This window comes from Hirsutella rhossiliensis, assembly GCF_020360975.1.
Source record: "Hirsutella rhossiliensis strain HR02 chromosome Unknown scaffold00005, whole genome shotgun sequence".
In the NCBI taxonomy this organism is placed as follows: Eukaryota; Fungi; Ascomycota; class Sordariomycetes; order Hypocreales; family Ophiocordycipitaceae; genus Hirsutella; species Hirsutella rhossiliensis.
This window is the reverse complement of record NW_025408671.1, coordinates 2386474-2400046: the sequence shown is the minus strand read 5'-3', so window position 1 is coordinate 2400046 and position 13573 is coordinate 2386474. Positions and strand designations below refer to the sequence as shown.

The following is a 13573-nucleotide window of genomic DNA, read 5'->3' as shown; positions in this document are numbered from 1 at the left end:
ATATAACTATCGCGACGTCTAGCTCGTAAAGGAAAAGTAAGGTTAGGTTAGGAGGCGTCGTTCGGGATACTTCCCGTAATAACGTAGATAAGGTACTAGTAAGCTACTCCGTTACCTTTAGCTCTAGTAATAAGCAGAATGTCTATATAGTAGGACTCGAGGCAATCGCTATAGCCCTAAGGTATATGCCTCTAGGTCTTTATAACCGAGAGCTTATAGTTATAATAAGCAACCGCTCTATCCTATAAGTTATTAAGCGACCGCGGTAGTAGTCTAGTTAGTATATAATATAGGCGATATATAGATCTATTAAGTATCTTATAAAAAGAGGCTATAAAGTTAGACTTCGTTAGGTGCCTATAAAGAATAAGAAGTTTACCCTTAGGCTATTAGCTAAAATATAAGCGAAAAGAGCGACGCGAGATAAATATATCGCTAAACTAGTAACGTTTTAGGTAAAAGTAATAACGTTATAACTACTACTTAACGAATATACTCGCGATCGTTAGATCTTAAAAGGGGTTAAAAAGCACTTAAAGCGTATCGATAAAGTATTACCGGGTAAGTATACCTATAAGATATACGACGAGCTAACTAAAAAGGAATCTAAAGTATTAGTATAACTTTAAACTAGTAAATTACGGTTAAATAACTACCTTTATAAAATCGGGGTAGTAGAATTAAGTAAGTATACTTATAGGTAGTCTATAGAAACGGTAGAGCATTTCCTCTTTCGATATAGAAGATAGATAGTATAACGAGAGATTATACTACGATATGCTCGCGGAAAGGTAAGAGACCTATCTTTCTTCCTAGGAGGTAGGTTAGAGTTAGACGATAATAAGTAGTAGCCTAATATTAGGGCGGTATATACGACGATATAGTTTATATTAGCGATAAAACGCTTTAGTATAGACCGTTAATAGGCTATATACTAATTAAGAGAAAATTATACTAATATAATAGCCTTTAACTTAGCAGACCGCGCTTTAGTCGCTAAAGGTAGGACGCTGAACACTTAGAGAAACTAACCTTTAAGTAGGCCTATTATGTCACAGCGAACGAGGCTAGAAATAGATAAAAAGAAGCGTGGGGCTTAGGGTAAGATAGAACAATATATAGCAGGTCCGTAGCTTAGCGTAGTGGCCCTATAGGGGAACCCTCCGGGCGTAATATAACTAAAAAAAAAGACGAAAGAAGCTGTTAGAAGAGACCGATTGCCTCTGGCAAGCTTCATGGTCATGTCGATCCCTGCCAGCTATGTCTATATAAGAGGTCCCTTTGTTTGAAGCGGGTGATAAGAAGCGAGTGGGATCCTGTCAGAACAGCGCATATCAGGAACAACAACACAGTGTATCTGTAACCCAGGTGCGCGTATCTGTTTTGCATGGTGCAACGGTGGTTCCGACAGAAAGACAAAGGGAAAAAAAGAAGACGTCTGACGTGGATGTCATGGAGGCGGCAGGATCGCAAGCCTGAGATGAATGCGTATCGATATATGATGATGCTACAGGCTCTGATAGTTCCAACTGTTCAGGTCGGTCCAGTAATACAACGGCCAAGACATGGAGCCGTTCAAAGTGGAAGGGACATGGAAGGAGGATTAATAATACAAAGAGGCGGATGCCATGTTCGCCCACATCGAGAACCTCAGCCTAGGCTTGGCTGGTTTAAGCTCTGCGACTTCATTCGGCTTTTCAACTGAAACTCTAAAGCCTGATTCAGCTGGTGCGTTACATTTGAGCGAAATACAAAGCGGACTAGAAGCGGACGGTGCTTCCGATGTAATTGTCGGTATCTTTCGACTCCATCTGCTCGCGCAAGCGCTCTCTCTCAAGCTTGTCGGGGCCTAGAATTACTAGAGTAAATAACCCCACAGCGCCGCAGCTGCGGAAACAGCCATCCAAGAAGATTCGTAACTGCTGCAATTCGTAATACGGCACATCGACTCTACGATCGCCCTGCGACTTAGGCAGACTACCAAAGTAGTTTCTAGGCTATGTCGCAAACAGATTGTATAAGGCGTCATTGTCGTTGTAGTAAAGCCTAGGGTTAAACCGAGCATGGGATATGTGCGTCAAGCCGTCGCTAGGAGACAGGATAATCACGTGTCATATCGCTATTCTGAGTATTATTGAAACAAAGAGGACTCGAAATTCTGTAATATAGATAGCTACGTCGATAGAAATATAATCATCCACCTTTTCTAGCTAGAAGAAATGGCTAGGGAAGTAATACTTAGAACGAAAACCAGCCGTGCACTGAAGGGGCACGGTGCATGACAGTGGAATGCATTCATGTCAGACTTAGGGGGTCAGTCAAACGGGCGTCCGTAAGGCGGAGTCCCTAGCAAAGTAGTTCGGCGCGCATAGTCATTACCCCCGCATAACCCCAAGTGGTTCCGCATAACTATTGGTGTTATGGCCGAAAGGCTCATAATTGACAGTCGAGAGGTTGCTCGCGCCAGTAATACTGGAGCAGGATTATAAGTAGTTGGCATTGATCTTAAAGGACTGGGAGCTCTTGTCCTTTCTACTCAAGGGATGCGGTCTATCGTCATAGCCAGCCCAAGGTCATGCAAGTATTCGATCTTCGGGAGATGCTAGAGCCCATGGTCATCATGATCTTCTATCTTAATGGAAACATTATAAGCAACGGTGTCCTTGGCGAGGAAGAGATACGTCCCTGCTCTAGGACAGGTTCCTAGATGCAAGAGAAGCGGCGGATTTGAGGGGTGAAGTTTGCAGGGGGCGGCACAGGTGCCGGCCCTGCGTCTAGAACGCCTTTCGTTTCTCAAGGCACTGAGGCGCGCTTGCAGCTCGCTTCCAGAGACTGGGCCGTTGTTCTAGCCCCGGTCCACACATGCGGCCATAAGCCAATGTAACGAGGCGCGGCTGGGGATGGAGCGGCTCAGATCCGACCAACGAACGGCCAGAAATGACAGAAACAAAAGCTTGGCGATAGCAGCGACCAATCGGGGCCAAGTCCGACGGACGAAGCTGAGCGCGGGGTGATTAATTGGGTATAACGGGAAGCGGGATGCTCTGGGTAGAGAAGAGAAAGATATTAATTACACGGCGCGGGGGGAGGGGAGCGGGCTACTCTTGGCCATCCCAGCTGAAGGACTTTTGGGATCAGCTTTCGAACACTTGCATTCGACGCTTGTCTTATTGGTCAAGTGGTGAGCAAGCGTGACACACCTATTCGCTAAAATAAAAGTCGCAGTTGCACTTTCCCAATGATTTTCATAAAATGTATATATCTTCCGCCTGTTTCTTTCGCTCATTTCTAGCAAAACTAGATACAGAGGTGAAAATGGCACGGAGCAGTATTTCCATTCGGCATTATCTGCTGCCAAAGATATCACGATAAATCATGACAGACTCATGTTCATTAACCTACGCATCCTATATATACCTGTACCCCCTATTGGCCATGTAATCTTTTATGAGTTGAAGAACCACAACGCTTTTGGGTGGGTGGATAACCCCCCCTCCGCCCCTATTGACTGCATTGCACCCTGCTTCCCACGCTGCTCATGTGCACTGTCTATGTCTATAGATGCTTGAATAATCTAGCTGCAGCAAGATAACATGCCGCATAGCCTCAGCTCCTGATGATCCAAAGTGGCGTCCTGAGTACTAGCCGTGGTGGGCAAGGCGTGCATGGTTGCTTTATATACTGCATTGCGAGAAGTTACAGCCAAAGTTCGGCAGATGGGACGGCGTGGATGGCCTAGACGATTCCCCGCTGCTGTCCTGAGCTGTCGATGTGTCAAACGCAAGCGTGACGTTTCGGGCGGGATTTTCCAACATCAAATGTAGACATCTGCTCTAAGTTCAGCGGCCGGCTAGCCATGGCCGGCGCTCTATATATTGGGACCACCTGCCGTAGATGCTGAGCATTACTTCAAAGTCATCCAGCCGACAACTTCCCATCAAACATTGGAATCAACACTCGAAACCCCAGCTGGCTATCTCGTGGATCAGATCATGGCAGGAAAACCTTCCACCGCTACGCCGCTCAAAGCAGATAACCCCACGGTTAAGCTGGCTCAGGCAAAAGAGGGTAAGCTTAACGATCCCCACGTAGACAAGCGGCGATTCTCGTCAGACTCGTCACATGTTAAGAAACAAGATGGTTGCTTATGGAACTACTAGAGACGGTTCCAACTGTCGTCCATTTCACGGATGGTACCACCGAGAAAGAAGCCTTCTATTTGAAGCTGCTCAAGTCAAGCCTTGCCGATGAAACATTGTCCGACCTTCGAGCGAACATTGCTGGTTTGACTGGCAGTATTGAGATGTGAGAAGAATGGATTTAGATCATGACAGACCCTTGCTTACCAATCCAATAGCTCGCATCATCCTTTCTGTGGGAAAAAGGGTGCCTGTGTACCAGACACATTCTCGGTCCAGGAGTACCTGACAGACTGTCTTGGGGCAAGTACAACACCTCCTGAAGTGACGCTTCCTCTCGCTTAATACCTTAATAGACAAATGTTGAAGAGGCTACTACTCTTGATGTGTATATGAGAGATGAAGAAATTGCGAAGCCAAAGGATTCGGTATGATTCCGTCTTAGAAGCCCCTCAAATGCAATTGCTAATTGATCGTAGTCTGAAGCAGCTGTTGGTATGAGTCACGTCATTGATGCTGATAGCAGAGCTGACCCGGCCAAAAATAAACAGTGAATGAAGCTGCGACCGGACCCGCCTTCAAGTAAGCCTATCCGCTGTGGTATTTATACCTACCATGAGTAAAGCCTGACAATACGCTAGATACGTGCCTGAGCTGGAAGAACGAGACTGGGCAGTGGTGAGCGAAAGTAACGCCCTCTGTTATGGCATTCGCGTCATTTGGGAAAAGAAAAAAACCGATGAAAATACACCAAAAAAGACGCCGGCACCGGGATCTACGGAGGAGGACAGGGGCGTGCCGGTTGCGCTTGAGAGAGCTCGGTATCCAGGTAAGACCCAGCTTCCGAACCGCCTTTATGCTTTTCTTGCTGAATCAAGCATTTGGGCAGCCTTCCGTCTGAGAAAGAGGACAATTTACTCGGATGCTCTCCCCAACTCAAGCATCAGGGGTGTGAAAGTCAGTTGCTCTTCGCAGTGGGATGCGGACGCAAGCTCGGCCACGGAACACCTATTGATTCATGGATTTATAGCTCGATCTTCGGGTGCCTGATTACATCATAGACGACAGGTCGTATGTCGCGACATACGAGACTGAGACTGAGATCCAGGCGTCAATGGCCAGTTCGTCCTTTTCCGAGACGGACGTCTCGGCAGCGGGGTTTGTCTCCGTCTTCTGTTCCGCAATAGCACTTGACCTTTGCTTACGAGTTCAATGGCAGCGGTGGATCCGTCTTTGGCTTCTCACTGGAGGTCTCCGCAAGCTATAGTCAATCGAGCTCGGCGAAGGATAGTAGCGAATCGACCAAGAAGAGCAAAAAAGTAACAATCGCCTATAACGTAAGTCGCGGAATGTGCATTGCAAACGGGAGGTATTGGTGGCAAAGGCTGACGTGGCGATATTGAAGTTTCCTCGAGTTACCATTTTCTTGGACGAACGTAGCTTGGAATTGACGCCAGAGTGTAGCGCTGCCTTGGCTTTGGTTACGGACGCAGCCAGCCTCAGAAAATTCCAAGACGAATACGGTGGGTTCTGCCCGGGATGGTAAATTCTTACCTATCGCTCTGCTAACATGAGTCGTAGGCGAGTTCTTTAGCAGCAGAGTCCAACTTGGCGGACGTCTCTTCGCCACAGAAGACGTCGCATCGTCCGCCTCTAGTAGTAGCCGTGAGGTGGTTTCGGCGATGAAAGCTGCAGCTTCCGCCTCGTTCAGTGGCTGGGGTGCTTCGGCATCAGTCTCGGCGTCACATGGGCAAGAATCGAAGGCATCGCAGTCAGGCTCTACGAGAAGCGCCACTATGAGCCTCACCTGGCAAGCCAACGGCGGAGACACACTCTTGTGTAATCAGTAAGCTTCATCAAACACGCTGCAGTATATGCTTTGCTAACAAACGTCAAGCCCAACGCAATGGGCTCCAACCGTCGCACATCATTGGAATTGGAGAATCACTAAGGTTTGCCCCCCCCCCCCTTCTGACGTCCAGCTTCGCATCTGACATGACCCATAGCAAGACAAAATCGCTGGCCTCCTTGACTCGATAGCACAGCTTCGTGGCATGGAAGGACTGGCAGCGGAAGCGGAAAGATGGGGCGTCAAAACACCTCTCGAGATCCTCCGAGCCAAACCTAAGCCGCCCAAACAGTCCAACACATTCACGTTGAATGCGGAAGATTGCCCGACCGGCAGGTTTCTCTTGGCTTACCCCGCAGACGCCTACGACCTATGTATGACCCGCGTATTCCGTATGCAGATAGCTATATGCTAACCAAAGGCCTTTATAGCTGCGACAGTAAATGCTCTCAAGTCCGCTAATATAGTATCAATACCAGTGGACTCAAATGTCCAGTCTCGTGGCTGTGTTCTCTTGGGGCCCAAGAAAGTGGAGCTTAGGCAGGAACTGTTACTTTACGAGGCCGAATCCGCGAACGGCGATCCGGCTACTGAGGTATGTCGAGCTATTGCGTGAAACCTGGGGTTCGGCGGTTTGATAACAAGTTCAGATCAAATACGGAACCAAATATCGCGTAAAGAACAAGAGCACGGGTTTGTACCTGGATTGGGCGGAGATCAAGTGGCGCTTTCCATTTGCAAACCCTCTCCGTGCGACAACTGATTTGCTGATGTTTAAAGACGGCGCTGGCAATGAAGGCTCTGGAGTTGTCCCGGATGGCGGCACGGTAACACTGCACTTCTTCAAGTATGATAACCCTCTGGAGTCGAGTGGCTATGTTCACGTCATAGTTGAGGATAAGCGGAACGCATACTTGTGTGTGAAGAGGACGACGGACTCTGGGACGCTTCCCCCGGCCTTGAAGTTGGTTATGAAATATTCTTAGTTGGTGCCTGCTCTATGATAGCCAGGATGAAATTGACTGCTCCTTTCGATCGATGCAAGCAGGGATCTCAGTCACCTGGAAGCCATATATCGAGCGGTACCAAGTTGCTGCCTGGCTCTGGCGAATCTCCCTCCCCCGAGCCTGCCTACACGCAGAACACTGACACTCCGTCCACAATATGTCAGTTATTACGGACTAGTCATGTGGATGGAAGGATGATTGCTCGATTTTCTGGATGATGATACGAAGTTGGCTTCTCGTAGTTGTGTTGTTGCCTTGGCGTGGCATGTTGCCACTGAGGTCGATTTAGCATGCCACGTTGATATCTAGAAGGTTTAGTACCATCGCTTGACTGCGACAGTCTCGCGCATTTTATCCAACGCCATCCCAAGACTTTCAAGTCTTTCGCGCCCTCTTACGATGCCAAATCGCCAACTTTCCCTATTAGAATATCTTGTTGCATTACTGTCAGAGGGAGCAGACTGACGGTCTAATCCGCACACGTATAAACTCCGGTGAAAGAGGCAGGTCAGACACAAGGACTTGAGTCAGGTATCGATACAGTAGAGGAACATTGCCCTAATCGGGATACACGGGAATTGGCACTGATTCAGGGCCACCACGGGTCCCAGATTGGTATCTATTCGTATAAATACCCCTCAATGTCGCACAGATAGATAAAAACATGCATCATCGTTTGGACTCAATTGTGCCTGCCCTTATCCTTCCGCCCGCGCTCTCAGCTTGCTGAGAGTTATGAGCCAGTTTGCGGTGCTCTTTATCCTTCGCATTCCTCTACCAACTGTGAGGCTATCACGAATCTCAACGCACCATATATCCTTCACCCTTGGGGTTGACGCGAGGAAGAGAGCAAAATTCAGGGCAACACCCACAACTACGCAGAGTCAACGTGACGCGTGCATCCCTCGCAGGAGGTAAAACACACGATGACACTAGGCCCCAATATCAGAAGGGGAGGTGTACATCACCACACTCAAGGAAAGCCTTGACTGGACCCCATGGATTAGGGTATCAAATCATGGGCTCAAACGCACCACATCTGGGAGTACGTTAACCCAAAGGGACCGTGGTGCTCGAGGAGCCCCTGAGGCCTAGCTGGGAAGAGCTACTCGAGAAGGTAGGGCAGAGGCCCCACCGAGGAAGCTTTCCCAACGAAGAAAATAAGTATAAGGCAGCAAGGAAGACTTCAATGAGAAGCTTCAAGATGCCAAGGACCTCTTTAGGTACAAAGAGAAGACCTTCCAGGATCAATTGGACCGCTTCAAGGCTAGAGAAAAGCCATGATGCAGATCGAGGAGGTGATCAAGAAGTCCATCAGTGAGGGCTCCAGGGCGAGACCCTGATACAGCTGACGCCCGGGACAAGATCAAAGAACTCAAACAGAAGGTTCTCCCTCAGCGGAGGAAGAAAAGAACCTTATCGATGAAAGGTATCATCAAATCATCAACAAGAAAGGAACCCGGGACTGGAAGGCCTGGGCAGAGCAGCTGGACCAAGTCATCCTGGATTCAAGAGACCTAGCGGTCTCGACTATTAATGACACAAAGATTCGTCAGGACTTCCTCAAAGGGACCGAAGAATGGGACCCTAGCTGGCCCATGACGATTAGGCTGCTGGACGCACTCCTGGAGAGAACAGGACTCCCAGCAACCCCTTTGCGCACCCTGATTGCCGACTTTAAAAGGAGGTTGGATTCAGGAAGAAAGGAAACCTCAGAAGACCCCAGGGTCAACAACGCAAACAACGCTCCAAGATCATCTGATCAGAGGACTAGGAATGGCCCAGAGGGTCACACAAGTGCCCGGCATGTAAGCAACACTGGGTCAAAAGGATGAGTGGTGGGAAAGCTGCTGGACCTTTAGAGCGATGTTCCAGAAAGACCCCCGAAGGATGGATTCCCAGGGACCACCTTAAGGAGGCCATCAACCAGCACCTTAAGGAGAACCCTTGGACAAGACCAAAGCCATGGAGTGGAAGCCAAAAGCCAAAGACATCACAGTCCCGCAGAATAACAACAACTCGAGCAAACAGGCTAATACAGTGTCGCACGTGCATAGCACTAATACAGTGAAGACTCTCTCGAGGACAAGGCCATCTATGATTCAGGGGCTAGCGTACATGTCTTTAACGACCTACGATGGTTCGATGAGGATACCTTCACCTGGGGATCGTCAGAAGAAGTCCGGGCAGGAAAACTCCTCCAAGTCAAGGGGGTAGGCATGGCCGTTATCCCAGTGAAAAACGGGATCAATTTGAAGCTTGAGAGCAGCTACTACATCCCAGAGATGCCAACAAGTGTGTTCTCAGCTCGTCAGGGATTGTTGCGAAGATCTATTGGAACCAGGTTAACGGCACACTCTACCATGAGCCCACAGGGCGCACTCTGGTCAGTCTGCAAGAAATTGAAGACCAATACGTTATTGCAAGCCTCTCAAAGCGGCCCCAACACAGCGTCTTTGTCACAAGCAGGGCTCCTAAGCCACCAATGGGTGGGCAAGCAGACCTTTGGCACAGACGGCTAGGACATCCGGGGCCAGAACCCCTTAGCCACCTAACCAAGATGGGGGGACCGGCCACGTGTGAATGCGAGGTCTGCGCAACAGGCAAGGCAAAGAGGCAGGTCTCCCGTGAGAGCCCACTTTACGACCCAGAGGGCCGGAGCTCAATTTAGCTTCGACTTACACCCAGGCCCGGTGGCCGGATTCGGGGTGAAAAGTACTTTGCGCTATTCACATGCATAACGACCAGGATGAGGTTTTATTACGCATTGAAGAGCAAAACCGAGGTCGAGATGCCTTCAAGAAGCTGACATCAATGCTAGAAACCCAGTACGGGATAAAACTGATCAACCTGGCTACTGACGGAGAAAAGCCCTTTTAACAAAGGAGCTAGTCAAATTCATCGAAGGATTGGGCATTCGGGTCTTCCAGTCAGCTCCATCCACGCCCACACAGAATGGGCATGCAGAAAGGTCCGGGGCCGTGGTCAAAGAAAGGGCCCGGCTTATGAACCTGGACTCCCGCCTCCCGGAGGAGCTCTGGACCGAGACCTACCGAACAGCAGTGTATTTGCTCAACCGTACGCCACTTAAAGGATCTGATCATAGCTGGAGAAGCCCACACGAACGATGGTGGACCTATATGAGGGACCACAACCCTCTATACGGCCACAGCAAGCGAGTCCAGCCGAGCATAAATCACCTGCGTGTCTTCGGCTGTGTGGCCTACCCAATGACAATCACTGCGTTGGAGCATGTAAAGTCACATAAGACGCAGTCCCCGCTTGAGCAGAGAGCTCATATCGGTTACCTGGTGGGCTACAGATCGACCCATCAATATGTCGTGTGGATACCCTCGATCCGCCAGACCAAACTGATGGTCTCGGCGAATGTACAATTTGATGAGTCAACAATGTACGATCCGAAGAGGGAAGAAGACGCGGAAGCCTTCCAGGTCTATACATACGATGTTCTTCGTCAAATGGTGGCGATAGACGTCCCTGACGACGAAGACATAGAGGAAGCAGGAGTGCGCAATTACTCCGATGATGAGACAGATGACGGAATGACGCCGTACACCTCGGAGTCAATTGCGGCACCCTCTGCAGACGAGGCGACACAAGAAGCACCGAATTTGAAGACTTCGATGAGGACTACAACGGACAGTGCCTATATTTCGCCTCCAAGCACTTCAAACAGTAGGGTGGAGGAAGAAACCTCACCCTCCCCACCAAGCTCTGTCACCACTAGCGTGACCCCGCAGGAGGTCACCCACTACGGAGTGAGGACCCGGAGGTGGAAAACTCAAACATTATCTCGAGCCCTACGCGGACCGACCGGGAGCCTCAGGTATCACTAGGCACGCCGATCCTAGACGGATTGAATGAGCCACCTGTCGATCCGGGGGGTGGTGCGCTCGACGAGCCACAATGGTCAGAATTCGAGGAGCTGTCTCTGGGGGTTGGGGAGAGCCCGACCCCAGAGTCACAATCACAACCCGAAAACGACCCCGCAAGGCGAGGACAAGTCTCAGGGGATAAACCCCGCCAATGTGCTTGAGGGCAAGAGACAGAGGAAGCCGAAGAAGGCCTTCATCAATAACATCATTGCTAATGCCTCGAAGCACAGGCTTCACGTTGAGGATATGCCTCCTGTGCCAACCTCCTTTAAAGCCGCGATGGCTTCGGAATACGCCTCCCAATGGATAATGGGGATGGGGCGTGAAATTGAGGACCAGATGAAGCTCGAAACGTGGACCAAGGTGGCCAGAAAGATGGTTGAAGAAGCCGGCCACTTCATAATCCCGTTGCGATGGGTATATGCATATAAACTGGATGAGCAGGGCTACGTCACTCGCTTTAAAGCCCGACTTGTGGTCCGTGGAGACCAGCAGCCGGAAGACAACGAGGACACATACGCGGCCACACTACGAGCAAGAACCTTCAGAGTGTTAATGGCCCTCTGCTGTCTTGAAGACCTTGAAACAGAACAGTACGATGTGAAAACAGCGTTTCTGTATAATAAGCTCAAGCATGCCATCTATTGTCAGATGCCACCAGGCTACCTTGAGCCTGGGCTATGCTTGAAGCTTCTCAAGGGACTATACGGGCTTCGAATCGCTCCAAGGCTGTGGTTTGAGGAGCTCTCGGGCTTCTTCAAGAAGCTGGGCGCTCAACAACTCGTCGAAGATGCCTGCGTGATGACTTATAAAGGAGTCATCATCTTCTTCTTTGTGGATGACATCGTGATGATGTATCCAAAAGAAAAGAAGGCCGAATGGGAAGAACTTCACGCTGCCATTATGAAGGAATATACCATCAACCACATGGGGAACTTCGCTGGTTCCTAGGGATTGAAGTCATCAGGATAGGGCCCAGAAGAAGCTTTGGCTCGCTCAAGCCTCGTATCTCTCGAAGATGGCCAAGAAATTCCACATTGAGGACGATGATCAGATCCTTGGCGTGCCCCAGATCCCGATAACGACCGAAGAGCTCAAGCCATACGAGAAGACGGCTACTAGGGACGAGGTTCATCAATATCTCTCTCTAATTGGCTCAATTCTTCACCCAGCGATTCACACCAGACCCGACGGTGCGTTCCCGGTTGGAAAACTGGCACAATTCAGCCATAACCCGGGCCCGAAGCATAGGAGAGGCCAGGAGATGCCTGGCATACCTCTATCACACGAGAGATCGCTGCATCTGCTTCTCAGTCAAAGAAGCTGAACGCAGGTTCCTCTGCGCTTCTGATTCATCCTTTGCAGACAACCCGGAGACTCGAAAATCCTCACAGGGATATGTCTTCTTGTTTCTAGGCGGACCCGTTGACTGGAAGGCTACGAAACAAGCGACTGTGACGACGTCGTCCACAGAGGCCGAATTGCTGGCCCTGTCAAGCGCGGCGAAGGAGCAAATGCAATTTTCCGGCTAATTAAAGAGCTTGACATCAAGGTAGAAGGCACCAATGAGCTATGGTGCGATAACCTGCAGACCATCAGGCTCCTGACTGAACTAAGCGCAAAGCTCAAGACGAACCTTAAGCACATCGATATCCATCGTCACTGGCTTCGACAGGAGGTTCAGGAAGAAAGACTCCAGATCACATGGATCAAGTCTACGGAGAATCCCGCTGATGGAATGACAAAGGCCCTTCCCCAGCAAAAGCACGAAGCTTTTGTCAAGCAGCTAGGGATGCAAGGAGACCGGTGGCACCAATTGAAGCCGATGCGCCGGAGGACAGTTTCGACAGTATCACCACCCAGAGAGATATAGATGCTCTCGAGCATCACCCAGGCACAGGATGGACCCATCATTTTGCTGGTATTGACTTGTTAAAATGCTCCTGGTCACAACACCAAGGAAGACATCATGAAGAGCATCTCCCTCAACGGTAGTAGCCTCACTCGCTGGATATTTGATAAGATTGGATGATTCGTCTGTCTCTTTTGCTTGTTTGCCTCACTCACCCAGTGAGACCGAGGCAAAGGGGTGTGTCAGAGGAGCAGACTGACGGTCTAATCCGCACACGTATAAACTCCGGTGAAAGAGGCAGGTCAGACACAAGGACTTGAGTCAGGTATCGATACAGTAGAGGAACATTGCCTAATCGGGATACACGGGTGGCACTGATTCAGGGCCACCACGGGTCCCAGATTGGTATCTATTCGTATAAATACCCCCTCAATGTCGCACAGATAGATAAAAAACATGCATCATCGTTTGGACTCAATTGTGCCTGCCCTTATCCTTCCGCCCGCGCTCTCAGCTTGCTGAGAATTACTCTAGGACTCACTAGGTTAACATAAACCCAATGCTCTGTATACTAAGATACTAGGCCCTTCCAACGATGAACAGCTATAGCGTAATCTTGCAATGGACCTTTTATTTGCGTATAAAGAGCTGCAGAGTTTCGTGAGCTTGTTCACTCTCTTCTTGCTCTTTAGATAGGCCCTGACTAGAGAGCATACACGTATGGATAGGGAGCATACAAAATAAGTGGGGTAGTGTGGCTTGTTAAGGCGCAGCGCCGATACCGCACAATTAGGTGCGCATATTCCCCGCGCCTACGTAGCTGTTAAGGA

At 49.5% G+C, this 13573-nt stretch overlaps 2 protein-coding genes across 2 annotated transcripts; both read left to right on the top strand.

Annotated features, from left to right (window-relative positions):
* Nucleotides 1–3992: 3992 nt before the first annotated feature.
* On the top strand, nt 3993–6974 carry HRG_05459 (MAC/Perforin domain-containing protein; the record flags this gene model as incomplete). The annotated part of the gene is made up of 15 exons (XM_044863930.1): nt 3993–4068; nt 4161–4305; nt 4358–4374; nt 4691–4721; nt 4781–4968; nt 5029–5096; nt 5170–5297; nt 5359–5476; nt 5545–5662; nt 5721–5985; nt 6037–6091; nt 6146–6380; nt 6468–6583; nt 6639–6681; nt 6769–6974. 15 exons carry the CDS (start codon nt 3993–3995, stop codon nt 6972–6974), a joined length of 1809 nt encoding a protein of 602 aa, XP_044720462.1.
* Nucleotides 6975–11200: 4226 nt separating this feature from the next.
* On the top strand, nt 11201–11842 carry HRG_05458 (reverse transcriptase (RNA-dependent DNA polymerase) domain-containing protein; the record flags this gene model as incomplete). Its single annotated transcript, XM_044863929.1, has 2 exons — nt 11201–11491; nt 11543–11842. 2 exons carry the CDS (start codon nt 11201–11203, stop codon nt 11840–11842), a joined length of 591 nt encoding a protein of 196 aa, XP_044720461.1.
* Between the last annotated feature and the right edge of the window lie 1731 nt (nt 11843–13573).